We start from the raw sequence: 14091 nt of genomic DNA, 5'->3' as shown, positions 1-14091 counted from the left end.
CTGCCAGACAGGCAGCTGGGTGGCATGAAGCCAGCTCCCATGCATCATGGGGGTGTGCATCATGTGTACACCACACCCCACCCTGGCTGGAAACCAGCTTTTCATGCCAGTCTGTATGGGCCGTTAGTTACTATCAGTAAGAGCTTCAAGGTAAAATATATACAGTACTGATATTTTTGGTTCTGCCCTTTTATTTTGGCCACATCCAGTACTGGCATAGAACATGTGAGAAATTATCTAAAAGTGAACTTTCCCCTTGGACTGAATGATGTTCCCTACCCTAATCGTAATGAGAACTAGATCTTTGTGTGTTCCTTGGAATATGGTCCATAATTATAAGCAGTGGACTGGGGTTCCTTGTCAGACAAATAGCTTAAATAAGGATTTTCCAGAAGTGGAAAGTTGAAATGGCAGGTGTTCTGTTTGCCTAATTTCCTGCAGTCCTCTGCAGGCAAGCAGTTGAGACCTCTGGTCAGAATCATCTGTCCTTCCTCTAACAGTCTGTTAAAAGGGGATAGGGAAAGTGGAAAGGGATTTTTACGGAGAAAAAATGACTCTGCCTACCACTGTCATGCAGCCCCAAAGAGAGCATCCCTGAGGAAGTAAAGCCCTTAAGAGCAATAAAGAATTTGTGTTTTTGCTAGAACCAGCCATTTCATTTCTTCTATTTCTGGAAAATGACTGCCTATGTTAACTGAGATCCAAATACATAAGTGTTTGGAGAATTTCCCCCCAAGCACTGTAACCTGTTTCTCACATCTGAAGTAAGCTTTCTTGAAAAGTTCTGCAGTGAAAGAGAAGGTGAGTGTATGTATTCATGGCCATGTTAGCCAGGAATACCCTGTTTGATAGTTCAGGCAGCTACTGACCGTGAAGAACCTTTCCTCTTCCCTAGACATGCCTACCCACAGTGTTTTCCAGAACTTTGGTGCTTCCACAAAAAACAATAGTTTTCAGCAAATATTAAGTTATATTTGCTTTTCTATGCTCAGACTAAGGTTAGACATGGCAGTGTTATAGTGCAACTTTCTAAATTCTGAGACGCCTTACTGTGAATTAAGATATCTTGGATTTAGAATTAAGTGTACTATTGAACATGACCTTTGAAGACAGCACTGTACTTGAGAAAGCAGATCGTTGGTACATTTTTAGCCATGCCAGTGCTTTTTTGATTACAGACAGAATGGGAGGCTCTGGAACTGACTGACCATCAGTGGGCTTTAGAGGATGTTGAAGAGGAACTCATGGCTAAGGATCTCCGCTTCGAAGGCATGTTTAAGGAAGAGTTGCAGACGTCGATGTTTTGAGTGTCTCTGCATGGGTGGCATTAAATTGGTTATGTTTTAATATTTACAGTGTATTCTTACTGATGACCAGAATAAACATGATCAGAATGTCTGTGAGCTATGTAGCTGCTGGTGAAAGTCTTACTTCCCAGTTCTCATCTGTCACATTGGAGCGACTGCTAGATGAGAGGATATACGGTAAACTACTAAGCATGGTGGTAGTAACCAAATATATTAGCAGATACATTTGTAAGTTTAGGACAAATTGAAATGTGACTGTGGGTACTTGACAAATTTAAATTTATGTCTAGAATCTAAAGTTCCAGTCAGAGTCTCTTAATATTTCTGAAAATATTGGTATATGATTTATCCTTGAAGCCTCTATCTTTGATGGGTCCAAGCCTTGCCATATGAAGTATCTGTCATTAAAACTCATGTCAATGACAGGATTTTCCACAGGGTTGTTCTCCCCACTGTTGACATCCAGTAGTCCAGATGATGAAGTACTTTCCTCTCTATCCTCTAGGAGGCAGAGTTTGAGAAAACAGACTTGTCCTGGCCTGACCAGAAGGCACCTCTTAATCTCTAGCTATTTTGTTTCCACATGGCGGGATCCTAGGTTCAAGGTCTGATATATTTGGCTAGTAACTGAAAACTGGTTTTTATATATTAAAAAATGCATTTTCTCCACTTCAACACTAGCTGACATTAGCCCCTTGAACCATTTGTGACTTGATTTCTTTCATTTAAAGTTTGGTTGGAATGTTGGTATCTAAAATATGAAGTAGGACCAGGGCAAAATACCTTTATTATTAAATAACTTCTTTGTCTTTGGAAAACAGCCTTGAGGCCTTAACTTTATTGTTTCCTTAAGGGACAAGCATCTAAAATCTCTATGTATGGCCTACGATACTTTATGAATTATGTTCCATTGCTTTTGAGGGGCTTGTGTTTATAATTAAAAGTCAATGCACATTCCTGACATACATAATGCCAGACATAACTAGGCTGACTGAATAGAAAGTTCTTATTTATTTAGTAGCCTAAAGCAGAGAGTAGCTGTTCATCAGTTGTCATACACTAAATTCACACAATAGACAAAAGGCTATTGAAATTGTACCCTTTCTTTTGTTACATTCAAAAGTTAGTCAGAATAAAAAGAACTGCTATACTAACTATACAGAGTAATGGTTGGCCTTGTCCTATACTTGATCATGTATGTGCTTGTCAATGGGAGCAGTTAAGTTCATTGCATTTGTGTCTTCAAGAAACAAGTATTAATGGCACTGAAACTCATCTGTGGCCCAGCGCTAGTAATAACAGCAAATACCTGCAGGGCAAGAATGGCAAACTTTTTTTTTTTTTTGCTTAAAGGCCACATTGCCCCACTGGAAACCTGTTGGTGCGGGGAGAACACATGCTGTCCAATGGTCCAGATTAAATACTTTCTTCTCACACTGCTAGGAGGAAGGCTCTTGAGAAAACAGCCTTGCCATGGGCTGGCCAGAAGGCACCTCTTAATCTATACCCAGAGACTGCTCCAAACTGTTCCAAACATGTTTGGACAGCAGCTTCCAACAGTAGGACTAGGAACTAAATCTTCAGTGAGGAGGCCTCAGTAGGCCCCTGTGGAAAGTCCTATCCAGCTGGACTCTGCCTTTGGGCCAGAGACTTCCCATCGCTGCCCTGGAAGATGCATGTGCATGGTCTTTCTCCAACAGCTCTACATAGCCAAGTCATTGAGGCCTAAGTAAGCACTCTGTTGCCTAGATCGCCTTGCTGCAGTTTTGTGGTGTCAACTTACTTCCATCTCTTGATCTACAGTATATGAAAAATGTTAGCTGGCATCCTGTCAAGTAGTTACAAGGTTGTAAGCCAGATTTATGATCTTGTAACTTTTTGGGAATTCACTTTTATGACTGTTAGTGACTAAATATGAACACAGAAAACTACCTTTTTAACAAAGTAGTGTCCCAGCAAGGTATTGCCCCTGTAGTTTCTTAGGTCCTGTAGATCGTGGCACAGGGAACTGGCACCTGCATCACTGTCCCGATTTCAGGACACATTGGGAGAAGCAATTGCAGGACCCTGAAGGGTCTTTTTTAATATAGCAGCTTGTTCCTGAGGCATCCTGTAACTGGAAGAATGCTGCAGGTGTCATTTCCCAGCACCCTAATCTGCTGCACCTCAGAAATTCTTCAGTTGAGATCTTTAGGGGGCAAGTGGGAAATTTTACCATGTTCCTGTCCCTCCTCCATTTTAAGTGCAGAAGGGACTATTTTATAACAGGATGTGATCCACTGGGTGGCCTTCTGTTTGGAAGTGAACAAAAAGCTGACTTCTGTTCACATCTTGTTCTAAAAGGATCTCTTCTGGCCCTAAAATACCCAGGGGGACCAGAAACATAGTGAAATTGCCTCCTGAAGGCCATATTGGAACAATATAATCCCCTCCAAAATGTGGCTTGATAAACCTTGATAGTTGCCAGCACCAGCCTATATCCTCTCTGTATAAGGAAACATGTGGGATAGTTACATGTTTTCCATCTGATTATGATTTTTAAGGAGTAGGTGGAAGAAAGCTATTTCCATCATTTTGAAGATTCACTGTACAGTTTTATTAACTTCAGTTTTAAATACATATTTTCACTGACCCATACTGTCTCTGCAGACTGTTTTCTAAACGTGCTTTATAAATATAAATAATATAGATCATTGGCCTAAAGCAGCAATGTCCAAACTCTGGCCCTCCAGGTGTTTTGGACTTCAGCTCCCAGAAGCCTCAGCTACCTTGGCTAATGGCTTGGGATTCTGGGAGCTGAAGTCCAAAAACCTGGAGGGCCAGAGTTTGGACATTGCTGGCCTAAAGGAATAGTCAGTCATGGCTATACACAGTGTTGGTCAGAGCCACATGTGGGCAGAATTCACAGCCTTCCACATGCCACATGAAATTAAGCTGAAACCTACCACAGATGTAAATAGGGCTTATATCAGCTTTCACTGAATTACAGTTTTTGAACATGCACTGATTGTATTGGCAAATAGATGTTTAAGTGAAAGCGGTGGCTAACTGAAGAAAGCTCTCTACTTTTTATAATACTGTCTGTCCAATCTCCTTGGAAAGCTAGAACAAAAATCCTTGTCTGCATCTCTGAAACACTGATCTTGTTGCCTTGTTTTATCTATTTAAAATGGGCAGTTTCCTTCCATCGAGGACCCTCATCCCCTTGTCATCATCAAGTGTATGTTAGGTAATGATTTTCAGAACATTTCTTTTCATAGGGCAACTAGTAAAACTGGGTGTTCTGGTTAATTTTACATCTTGTAGGCATTTTAAATTGCTTAACTAGAACAAAAATGGATTCACCAAACACATTAATATTTTTTTTCTGAAGTGCAAGCACATGCATGTCTAGCTTCTCTATACAGAAAAACCTTTACCACAGTCTTTCTTTCAACTGTCATACCGGGGATTGTGGAGATGCAAGCATCTAGTCAAAGTTCAATATTAATTGACTTAACAAATAAAATACTACAGTTTCACATAGTATTGGAAATTACTTTTTATTAGTCCATCTTACAATAGGCTGGATCATTTGCCAAATATTCCATGGTTTAGAAGTGCAACTTTCAAAGCTTAAAATAGTTCACACCTCACACTGGCCTCTAGTGCAGCTGGTGCAAGGTGGAGCTGTTCAGTCTATATTCTTCTTCCATGTCTAGCAGTGTTTCAATAATTGCTTCATCCTCTGTGCTGTACTCCAGGACCTTTCTGAAACTACTCACATCCATATCGAGGACTGAGGATGCATCTAGAGAAAATAGTTCACTTGACAGTCTAGACACTTCCTGCAGTTCATTTTCAAAATCAAGCTTCCTTTGAAGCTTTGCTGGCCACATATCTGGGTTATCTTCAAGGTAAAAAGAATATAGTACATTAGTCATCCAGATCATTTTCACGATTTTATTAAGTTAGTACAAATGCTGAAATCCTGTATGATTCATCACACGCCTGCATGTGGATATACACTAGGCTGACCCGTATACCACCCCTCCTCTCTGAAGCTGTCTTTGCATGGCCATGCTTGAAAAGCTGGCATGGTTGCAGATGTGTCTGGCTATGCCCCAGTAGCAAGAGGTGAAGTGATTACAATAATACTGAGGTCTCTGAAGGACTCCAGTGGATCTCGGTGTCTTCATTCACATCAGGCTATTGGGATGTTGATCCTACCTGGTTGCTACAAAACACAAACTGGCAGTGGGGAGCGGGACTTCAAATGCTTTCAGTAAGTCAAGGGGCATTTGGGATATTGCAGAGGGAAGAAGGGAATACCAACCTCTGCAGCATCTAAAGAGTCCATCCACACATGTAAAGAAAAACTGTATGTGCTTATAATCCCTAACAGAATGCCAGTTACCATTTTTCCAATAAAATCAAGCCCAGTTGCTTATATCAGAACATGCAGTCAAAATTATTTTCAGTTAATTACTTCCAGCAAGCCTGCAAACATTTGACTAATACATTAAGTCAGAGCAAGTACAGTACTTTTTAATTGTAGGGAGAGAAAAACCACCACTCTCAGGTCTCTTCTAAAAGTTAATACTTCCTCACAAATGTGGATTGAAATTATTCTGAATGTCTGTAGGTTTGTTGAGAGCTATTAGAGTGAACAAACCTTCAGACATTCAGATTAATTCCAATCCAAATTTTGAGGAAGTGTACATACCAGCTGTAACTGGATGGGGTGATTCTAGATTATGGATAAACTGGTCACAGTGGCTTGCAGCAGGGACAGGAACATGTGGCACTTCAGATGATGGACTGCAGCTTCCATTCCAAGCTGCAATCCAACATCTGGAGGGCTATGTGTTGTCCTTCCCTTGGCTTGTAACAGCCTTTCTCAGAAAGTGCATGGGTCTCCCTTTGTAGGCTGACAGACTGTGGAAACTATTTGCTATTATATACCTGTGGTTTGAGTGTTGGGCTAGGACTCTGGATACCAGAGTTCAAATCCTGGCTCAGCCGTGTAAACCCACTGGGTGGTCTTGGGCAAATCATACTCTCTCAGCCTCATAGGATGGCAATGGCAAACCCCTCTGAAGAAACATGCCAAGAAAACCTCATGATAGGTTCATCACAATGTCAAAAATGACTTAAAGGTACACAGCAGCAAACATAATCATTGCTGAGTAATGCATTAATTCTAGCAGCTGTTAGTTAAAATCAATATTAAAAAATTACAGCTGTGCAAGCTACATATCTCCCAAAGAAAACGTAAGGGTGCCTCACACCAAGTTCTATAAAACTGGTATATAGGCCCAAACTGTTTCTATAGGCATCATGATTGCTTAGTTTTTAAAAAGGAGCCATACCCATGTATCAGGGCTGGCATTACTTACTACTCATATCGGCAAGATCTTTCAGATTCTGTGGAGTGCTGTCACTGTCAGTTATACTTGTTTCCGACTTCATGGACGTTTCATCAATTTTGCTAAACACCACAAACACACTTTTAATTGAACAATACAAGACAGCTTTCCGTACTACAAGAAATATTTTGCAAAATACATGTTCTATAGTTTATTAAATGTGGTTGATCTCCACATACAGTTTGGGTTTCTGATTACTTTTTTAAGAAGACTGGTATAGCTTCTTATGTATGTTAAGACCAAATGTGTCTAACACTGGGCAAAGTGTCTACATATACTGTACTACCAGCTACAGAGTTATTAAATCAGAAGGACATGGACAGTCTAATGTTCAGGAAGGTGATGTTTAGGAAATTGTTGGTTTAATGTGAAAATTAACACTGGCATGATTTCAACAAGTGATTGTGTCTGTAGCAATGTTAGTCAAATATTAGTCTTAGTGGGATCTATATTTGGGGAAAGATGCAGTGTGAGTAATATGTTATAATTAATCCCTTCCCATCCCATAGGAAAGGATATGGATTACAATTATTTAACAAATATTTTTGTTTGCGGCTAAAAAAAAGAGGGTGTTTCAGAAACGAATGGCAAAATTATGACAACATGCAAGAGCAGATGATCAAATTAATTTCTGTACCCAAAGTAGAAAACTGCCAAGTACATTTTTGCTATTACTTGTGACATAACATTTAGCAGATTCCAGCTGAGATGTAATAGTAATGCAGTAGAGCACAAAGCTTTGCCATTATTACTACACTAGGCTCCCATTTCAAAGCTGCTCAACACAGCTTGACAGTGTCAAGCTGCTACCTAACAGATAATTGCTGGCTGAGGGAGCAGAGAGGTGCCCAGGCACTGCCCAACTGCTCTTGCATTTGAGAAAAGGACAGCTGTTGCTTTTCTGGACTTCCAATGAAACTTATACAACATGATGCTGGAGGGCGAGGAGAGTGACAACTATTCCCTTCCTCTCAACTATAGCTAGAGTGTCCCTGGGTGCCTCTCTGGACACTGATTGCTATTAGGAATTGCCCTGGTAATATCGATCTACTGTTTCAGCAAGGCAAGGGGGCATTGCAAAAGGTGATAGTGAATATCTTCTTACACAGTGTCCATTAAATGATTACACTGACATATGTTACCCACAGAGGTCTGGCTTAATGCTACCGTCTTTCACACACCTGAGATAATACTACCTTAAAGGGAAGTGGAGCTTAATTCCCAGTAGGTCTCTGAAGATGCCAGCCACAGATGCTGGCGAAAATCAGGAATACTCTCTTCCAGAATATGATCACATAGCCCAAAAAAACTATAGGTGGGTGTAGGTTTGTGATGCATTTTAAAATTTTGGTACAAGGTCTACTCATACAGTAAAGGCCTGGGCCAACAATCCTTTTGAAGAAAACGAGAAATATTCCAGTGAGTTGTTTTTGCCTGTATTCTCCCCCACATACTGTAATTAAATTGAACTCATTACCATAGTGCAGGTGCCTCTGTTTCAAAGATGACATACTTAATTTTTGCCTTCATCAGAGGGCTGGTCCTGCCCATCTCAGAGAACCACAAGATAGCTGTTATTGTAGTAGGTGGCAGTAGCTTACAGGCAGGAGCAAAATGTATGTGTGTGGGAGGAAGGGGAGAATTAATCCAGGTCTCGCTAATGTTCTGCTTATGGAGCCTTTCCCTATCATATTTTGAGTCCCACCAATAGGAAGCCAACCCTCAGTCATCCTTTTTACCACTTGGATGCTTCAAATGCCAAAATATATAGAAATCTAGCATCAGTCCTTTTGACTAGCAGGATTCAAATCAACAACCATAAAAAAATGGTTTTCATCACAGAAGAAAAAATAAGGCCATGACAGGAAAAGCATACCTTAGATATCGTTTTCTCCCCTCAGTGTCTTCTAAGTTGAGAAAAAACTGCCTGTCGGCTATGAAAATTGGAGGATGTCCCTTCATGTTTTCCTTGCTTGTCAGGGGTTCCCGTTTTGAATATGGCATGCTGGGGGCCATAGTCACTGGAATTAGGTTTGGCCTGAGGAGGGGATTCTCTTTTTCAGGTGTAGAAACCATTGGTAAGGAGAGCTGGGGGCAATCCACAGTGGGTGGGGTAGTTTGTCCCTTCTGGCTAAATAATTCTTCATTGGAGAGCGTAGGGGACTGTGCTGTCAGCAAGTCAGAGTTCTTCTGGTCAGTAGCAGAATTTGGGGAAGCGGAAAGAGGAATGGAGAGATCTTCCATTGCTCGGCCAATTGCAGCAGCAAGCTCCTTACGACACCGACTTAGCTTTTCCGACATCTCACCTAAAAGGGAGAAGTATCTCATTGTCTAGTCAAGTGTTTGGTTAATGAATGAAATAAACCAGTTGGGAATTGGCCCTCCATAACCATTAATTTCTTATCCATGGATTCAACCATCCATGGTTTGAAAACATTTTTTAAAAAATATATAAATTCCAACAAGCAAACGTCGATTTTGCCATTTTATGTAAGGGATGCCATTTTACTATGCCGTTGTTTACAATGAGACTTGAGCATCCATAGATGGTGGGATCCGTGTGTGTGTATCCTACCAAACCCCAGTGGATACAAAGGGCCCACTGTAAAACCCTTAGTGTTTTTAACAGTCTGAATCAGTATCATACATAAGATTGGGGTGTTTTTTTTAGAGAAAATTATTTATTTTACATATTTAAATATAAAAGTGAAATGTGTTCGACATATCCCAATAAAGGAAATATTACATGTAAAAAAAAAAATAGTGTCCATCTTGCATTTAAAACCGGACACTGATCATGGAAGATTCACAGAACAGCACAGGTCTTTGTAAAAATGGCACAAAAAAAGGGCCCATCTGAAAACCATGCCCTATGAGAAGCAGCTGAAGAAGAGATGGCTAAGAGGTGACATGACAGCCATGTTTAAATATTTGAAGAGCTGTCTTATTGAAGATGGAGCAAACTGGTTTTCTACTGCTCCAGAAACTAGGACCTGGAACAATGGATGCAAGCTACAGGAAAAGAGATTCCACCTCAACATCAGGAGAACTTCCCAACAGTAAGAGGTGTTTGACAGTAGAACACAAATTTCCACAGAGAGTGGCGTCTCCTTTCTTGGAGGTTTTTAAACAGAGACTGGATGGCCATCTGTCACAGGAGGTGCTTTGATTATGTATTCCTGTATGGCAGGGGGCTGACTTAGGGTACCTTCCAACTCTATGATTCTACGATCTGCAGTATATCTTAGTATTGGTGTCTGCATCATAAAACTTCATGTCCCCTCTGGGTCTCCAATTTTTTAGACCAGTACTTCTCAAACATTGACGTTTAGGTGTTTAGAACTTCAGCTCCCAGTATTCCTGACCATCAGCCATGTTGACTGAGACTTCTGGGAGATGAGATCCAAAATATCTGAAGGACCAAAGTGTAACCACCATTTTAGATTACAGCTTCCACAGTCTCTTACCATTGACCATGCTGACTAGGGGTTCTGGGAGCTGAAACTCAAAGCATCTGAAGGTTGATAGGTTCCCCATATCTGTTTTAAGTGAAGGATGCCTGAGGGCTGTTTTGCCCAAGCAAGGCCCAACCACTGCTTCACGCTGAATAAGATCAGGTTCACAAGCTCCGTTCAGTTGGTCTCCTCTGTTTGTAGATGAAGCCATGAAAACAAATGACGTTGCCTCATTGTGTATTGAAAAGAGTATCAACATCCACCCTTTTAAAATTTTAAAGAAGCTGCTTGTGCCTACACAGGTGGACAACTGGTCAATTTGAAGGAACACTAACCCACTTGAAGTGCCCTCTGGGGACCAAGCACAAAACCACCTGGAGAAACCAAGTGTGAATTCACCTGTTTACCAAGGTGTCTCGAATGCAAGAGAAATGGAGGGCAGAGAAGGGAGTGCTCCAAGGCCCTTGTTCAACCCTGGTGTCATCAGCTGGGCCCCTCTTCTCCCCGACGGAAGCTCCAACTGCCACGGAACCTTTGCCTCCATTGGAACCTCTTCCTCAGGTTCAGCCCTCGGTGCCTTTCACCCAACAGCTCAAAGAGGGGCCTAGTGCTCCACAAAAGGACAGGCTCCTTACCTGTCACCTTCATTTTTGAACACTCTGTGGAATCACACAAATGGGGGTCTCTTGTGTCTGTGATTTGTGTGATTTCATAGACACCACAAAGGAGAAGGAGCAGGAGGTCCAGTTGTTTCCCTTATTGTCAGAATTCAAAAACATGGCCATGTTATAATTTTTTGTGGGGTGTTTTTTTTTGGGGGGGGCTTTGTGGCCATGTTCTAGAAGAGTTTATTCCTGGGAATAAACTCTTCTAGAACATGGCCAGATGGGCTGAAAAACCCACAAAAAAACTATGGATGCCGGCCATGAAAGCCTTCAACTTCACATAGCCGTGCTAGTCTGTAAAATCAGTAAGTTGAGAGATATCATAGCACCTTTGAGACTGACTGAAAGAAAGAAGTTGGCAACATGAGCTTTCTGAGGCTTCAGTCTGCTTCCTCAGGTGCGTTTGGTCTCCACCAAATCCACCTGAGGAAGTAGACCTACATGATCTATGGAAGCTTATGCTGCCAACGGCTTTCTTTCAGTCAGTCACAAAGGTGCTGCAAGATCTCTTTACATAGAGGTTGCTTACCTGTAACTGTAGTTGCTTACCTGTAACTGTAGTAATCATCTGTAAAGTCAAGACAGATCACACAAATGGGGTTATACAGTGCAGGCGTGGGATAATCCATATGTGTGATTCACAGGGACCACAAAGAAGAACTTCCTTTGAATACAGTGGCTTTTAAACTGCCCTCCTCCTACAATGTTGTCAGGTCTGATATTTCCCACCCTATACTTGTCAAATCACAAAGCTTTTGTCACAGGCATTTCTTTCTTGGCAGCCCTTAGTCATTTTACCCATGTTGTTTTTGTTAACTGGCCTTGAATTGACCCTGACTCGTGACGACTCTGTGGATGAGACGTCCTCTTGTCCTCTACTGCTTTGCTTGTGTGTGTGCGTTGTGTGCCTTCAAGTCATTTCCAACTTATGGCAACCCTAAGGGAGGGTATCATGGGGTTTTCATGGCCAGATTTCATCAGAGGATGTTTGACACTGCCTTCCCAAGGCTGAGAACATATGACATGCACGTGGTCACCAGTGGGTTTCATGGCTGAGTTGGGGATCCAATCCTGGTCTCTAGATTCATAGTCCAAAAGTCATACTGCTATGCTACACTGGATCTCACTGTTCTGCTCAGGTCCTGCAAATTCAGTCCCATGAGCTCCCTGAATGAGTCTAACCATCTGGCGTGCGGTCTTCCCCTCTGCCTACTAACCTTTACCTTTCCTAGCATTATTTTCTTTCTAATGAGTCATGCCTCCTACTGCGAGTCTTTTTATTAGGATTTAGACTTCCTTTGTATATATTCATTTAAATTAGACAGTATTTCATCTTGAGGAATTACAAATAGGCTGTCAAGCTTTTTGCCTATTGCCCTTTTGTGGCATTACAATTGTCTTTATCTCTGTAGCTTTCGTTTTTCTTAATTCAAGGAAGGCAACATAGATAACAGATGTCTTGCAAGCTAAAGCATTAAATATTGTTAGCAGGTCACCACCTTTTTGGCTTTTGTAAGGTTCAGAGCCCTTCTTGATGTCTTATGATATATGGATAAGATTTCCATCTACCTTCTCTAGAATACCCAGTACAATGGCATCCAACACACATTTAAATCTATGTTATTGTAAACATCTAATCCTTTTCTCATAAAGAATGTCCTGATTAATATTCTTCATCCATGGTGATAAATACAGTACTACTAGAGTTTGCAGCATTTTAGTCTTTTGTATGTTTTGTTTCAAAAAATGTACTATACTAGTTGATAATTTTTATGAGAGTTGGGAGTTGAGCAGTTTCAGTCAAAGTGGCACAACAAATTAATTGCTAAGCATGGATTGTAAAAAATACTTCAGGCCTATGTTACCAAAACAGTCCTCAAAATATAACCATTTTTCTACAATAGTTCATATTCTACAATAGCCCATATTTCCTATATTGGCCACGATTCCCAAGCAGCATACCATAAATGCACAGGTTGCTTACCCGTAACAGTATTTCTTCGAGTGGTCATCTGAGAATTCACACAAATGGATAAAAGTGTGCCTATGTAGAAAAGCTCGGAAACTTCTAGAATCTCTAGGCAAAACTTAGTTTGCAACTTTTTGGCTGTAGCTCCACCCACCATATATATTGCCCCTGCTTGTCCTGCTCTTCTTCAGTTCTGAAAACGCCACGCAAAAGCAACAGCAGAAGTTGGCAAACTGAGCAGGCCACTGAGGGGAGGATGGGCAGTATTTGTATGAATTCGCAGATGACCACTCAAAGAAATACTGTTACAGGTATGCAACCTGTCCTCCTTCTTTGTGGTCTCTGCGAATCGCACAAATGGATAGACTGACAAGCTTCGGTCAGTGGAAGAGGGAGTGTCATGACACCAATTGTAAAGTTGAAACAAGTTGTCTTTATTAAACAACAATAAAGTTATGAACGCAAGTGCAATTGCCTTTGCATCTATTATAGGCACAGTGTCAATACAGTACTTTGGTTTCAAGTAAAGGATTCAGCACAGAAACAGTGTCAAAGTCTTTGGTTTCAAGCAAAGGATTTAACAACAGTACATGTATGAATCATATGCAATGCATAAATGAAACAGTCAAATCAAGTATTAGAAGCAAGTCAAAGTCACTGATAGAGTGCAAGTAGACATAGAATCAAGTACTGTAAAAGGTAAGATCAATGCATTCAGAGCCTAAGTGCAAAGACAAACTTCAATGTAAATGACACAATAATTGTGAACCTGAATGCAAACACATATTTCAGTGTAACCCAGAAAGTAACACTACCCTCCTGAAAGCTGCATCCTGTCTGGCCCTGGTGTGCAGCCTGTAGTGCTTGATGAATGTCAATGGCTGGGACCAGACAGCAGCTTTGCAGACATCATCCAGCGGCACCCCAGTCAAAAAAGCGGAGGATTCAGCTACCACCTGAGTTGCATGGATCCAAACCCAAGCTGGAAGAGGTCTACCTGACAGTTCGTAGCAGAGGTGGATGGTACCAGCCACCCATTTGGAAAACCTCTGCGCAGTCACAGGTAGTCACTTTTTGGCCTCCAAGTAGCAAACTGTCTTTCGGAGTGCCTTGAAACTGAGGTTCTGTCTAAATAGAAGGCTAATGCGCTCTGAACATCCAGGGTATGCAACTGGCACTTGGTACTGGTGGTTGGGTTTGGAGCCAGGGTCGGCAAAACAATGTCTTGGTTCATGTGGAAAGTTGACACCACCTTTGGCAGAAAGGTGATGTTGGTACAGAGAATCA

The 14091-nt window shown here is 41.3% G+C and overlaps 2 protein-coding genes across 5 annotated transcripts in view; one reads left to right on the top strand and one right to left on the bottom strand.

Annotated features, from left to right (window-relative positions):
• The window catches only part of EMC3 (ER membrane protein complex subunit 3), an 11775-nt gene extending 10372 nt beyond the window's left edge, over window positions 1-1403 (top strand). Inside the window, exon 9 of the mRNA XM_042449960.1 lies at window positions 1179-1403. Coding sequence (XP_042305894.1) covers window positions 1179-1307 — 129 coding nt within the window. The 3' untranslated portion in view covers window positions 1308-1403. The remainder of the gene's footprint in view (window positions 1-1178) is intronic.
• Window positions 1404-4775: 3372 nt separating this feature from the next.
• Window positions 4776-11548, bottom strand: C2H3orf62 (chromosome 2 C3orf62 homolog). Of its 4 annotated transcripts, none has more exons than XM_042449957.1 (4): window positions 11385-11548; window positions 8592-9021; window positions 6686-6777; window positions 4776-5196 (listed from the first exon to the last, which is right to left on the bottom strand). In XM_042449957.1, the coding sequence occupies exons 1-4, from the start codon at window positions 11401-11403 to the stop codon at window positions 4952-4954; spliced, it is 786 nt and encodes a 261-aa protein (XP_042305891.1). In that variant the 5' UTR covers window positions 11404-11548; the 3' UTR covers window positions 4776-4951. The 4 variants fall into 4 exon arrangements, with proteins under 4 accessions (XP_042305891.1, XP_042305893.1, XP_042305892.1 ...); XM_042449959.1 differs by lacking the exon at window positions 11385-11548 and adding an exon at window positions 10570-10917; XM_042449958.1 differs by lacking the exon at window positions 11385-11548 and adding an exon at window positions 10183-10241.
• Window positions 11549-14091: the final 2543 nt, after the last annotated feature.

This window comes from Sceloporus undulatus, chromosome 2, assembly GCF_019175285.1.
Source record: "Sceloporus undulatus isolate JIND9_A2432 ecotype Alabama chromosome 2, SceUnd_v1.1, whole genome shotgun sequence".
In the NCBI taxonomy this organism is placed as follows: domain Eukaryota; kingdom Metazoa; phylum Chordata; class Lepidosauria; order Squamata; family Phrynosomatidae; genus Sceloporus; species Sceloporus undulatus.
Note: the sequence above shows the minus strand (reverse complement) of the source record. Positions and strands in the feature narration are given on the sequence as shown.

Bases quoted from the DNA above. Each gene is read 5' to 3' on its own strand.
- C2H3orf62 (XM_042449956.1), bottom strand. From the start codon at position 9,043: ATGAGATACTTCTCCCTTTTAGGTGAGATGTCGGAAAAGCTAAGTCGG. The intron at 6,778-8,591 runs GTATGCTTTTCC...TGTGGTGTTTAG, and splicing joins GGGAGAAAACGATATCTAAG to CAAAATTGATGAAACGTCCA. The intron at 5,197-6,685 runs GTAAGTAATGCC...TTTACCTTGAAG, and splicing joins AGATCTTGCCGATATGAGTA to ATAACCCAGATATGTGGCCA.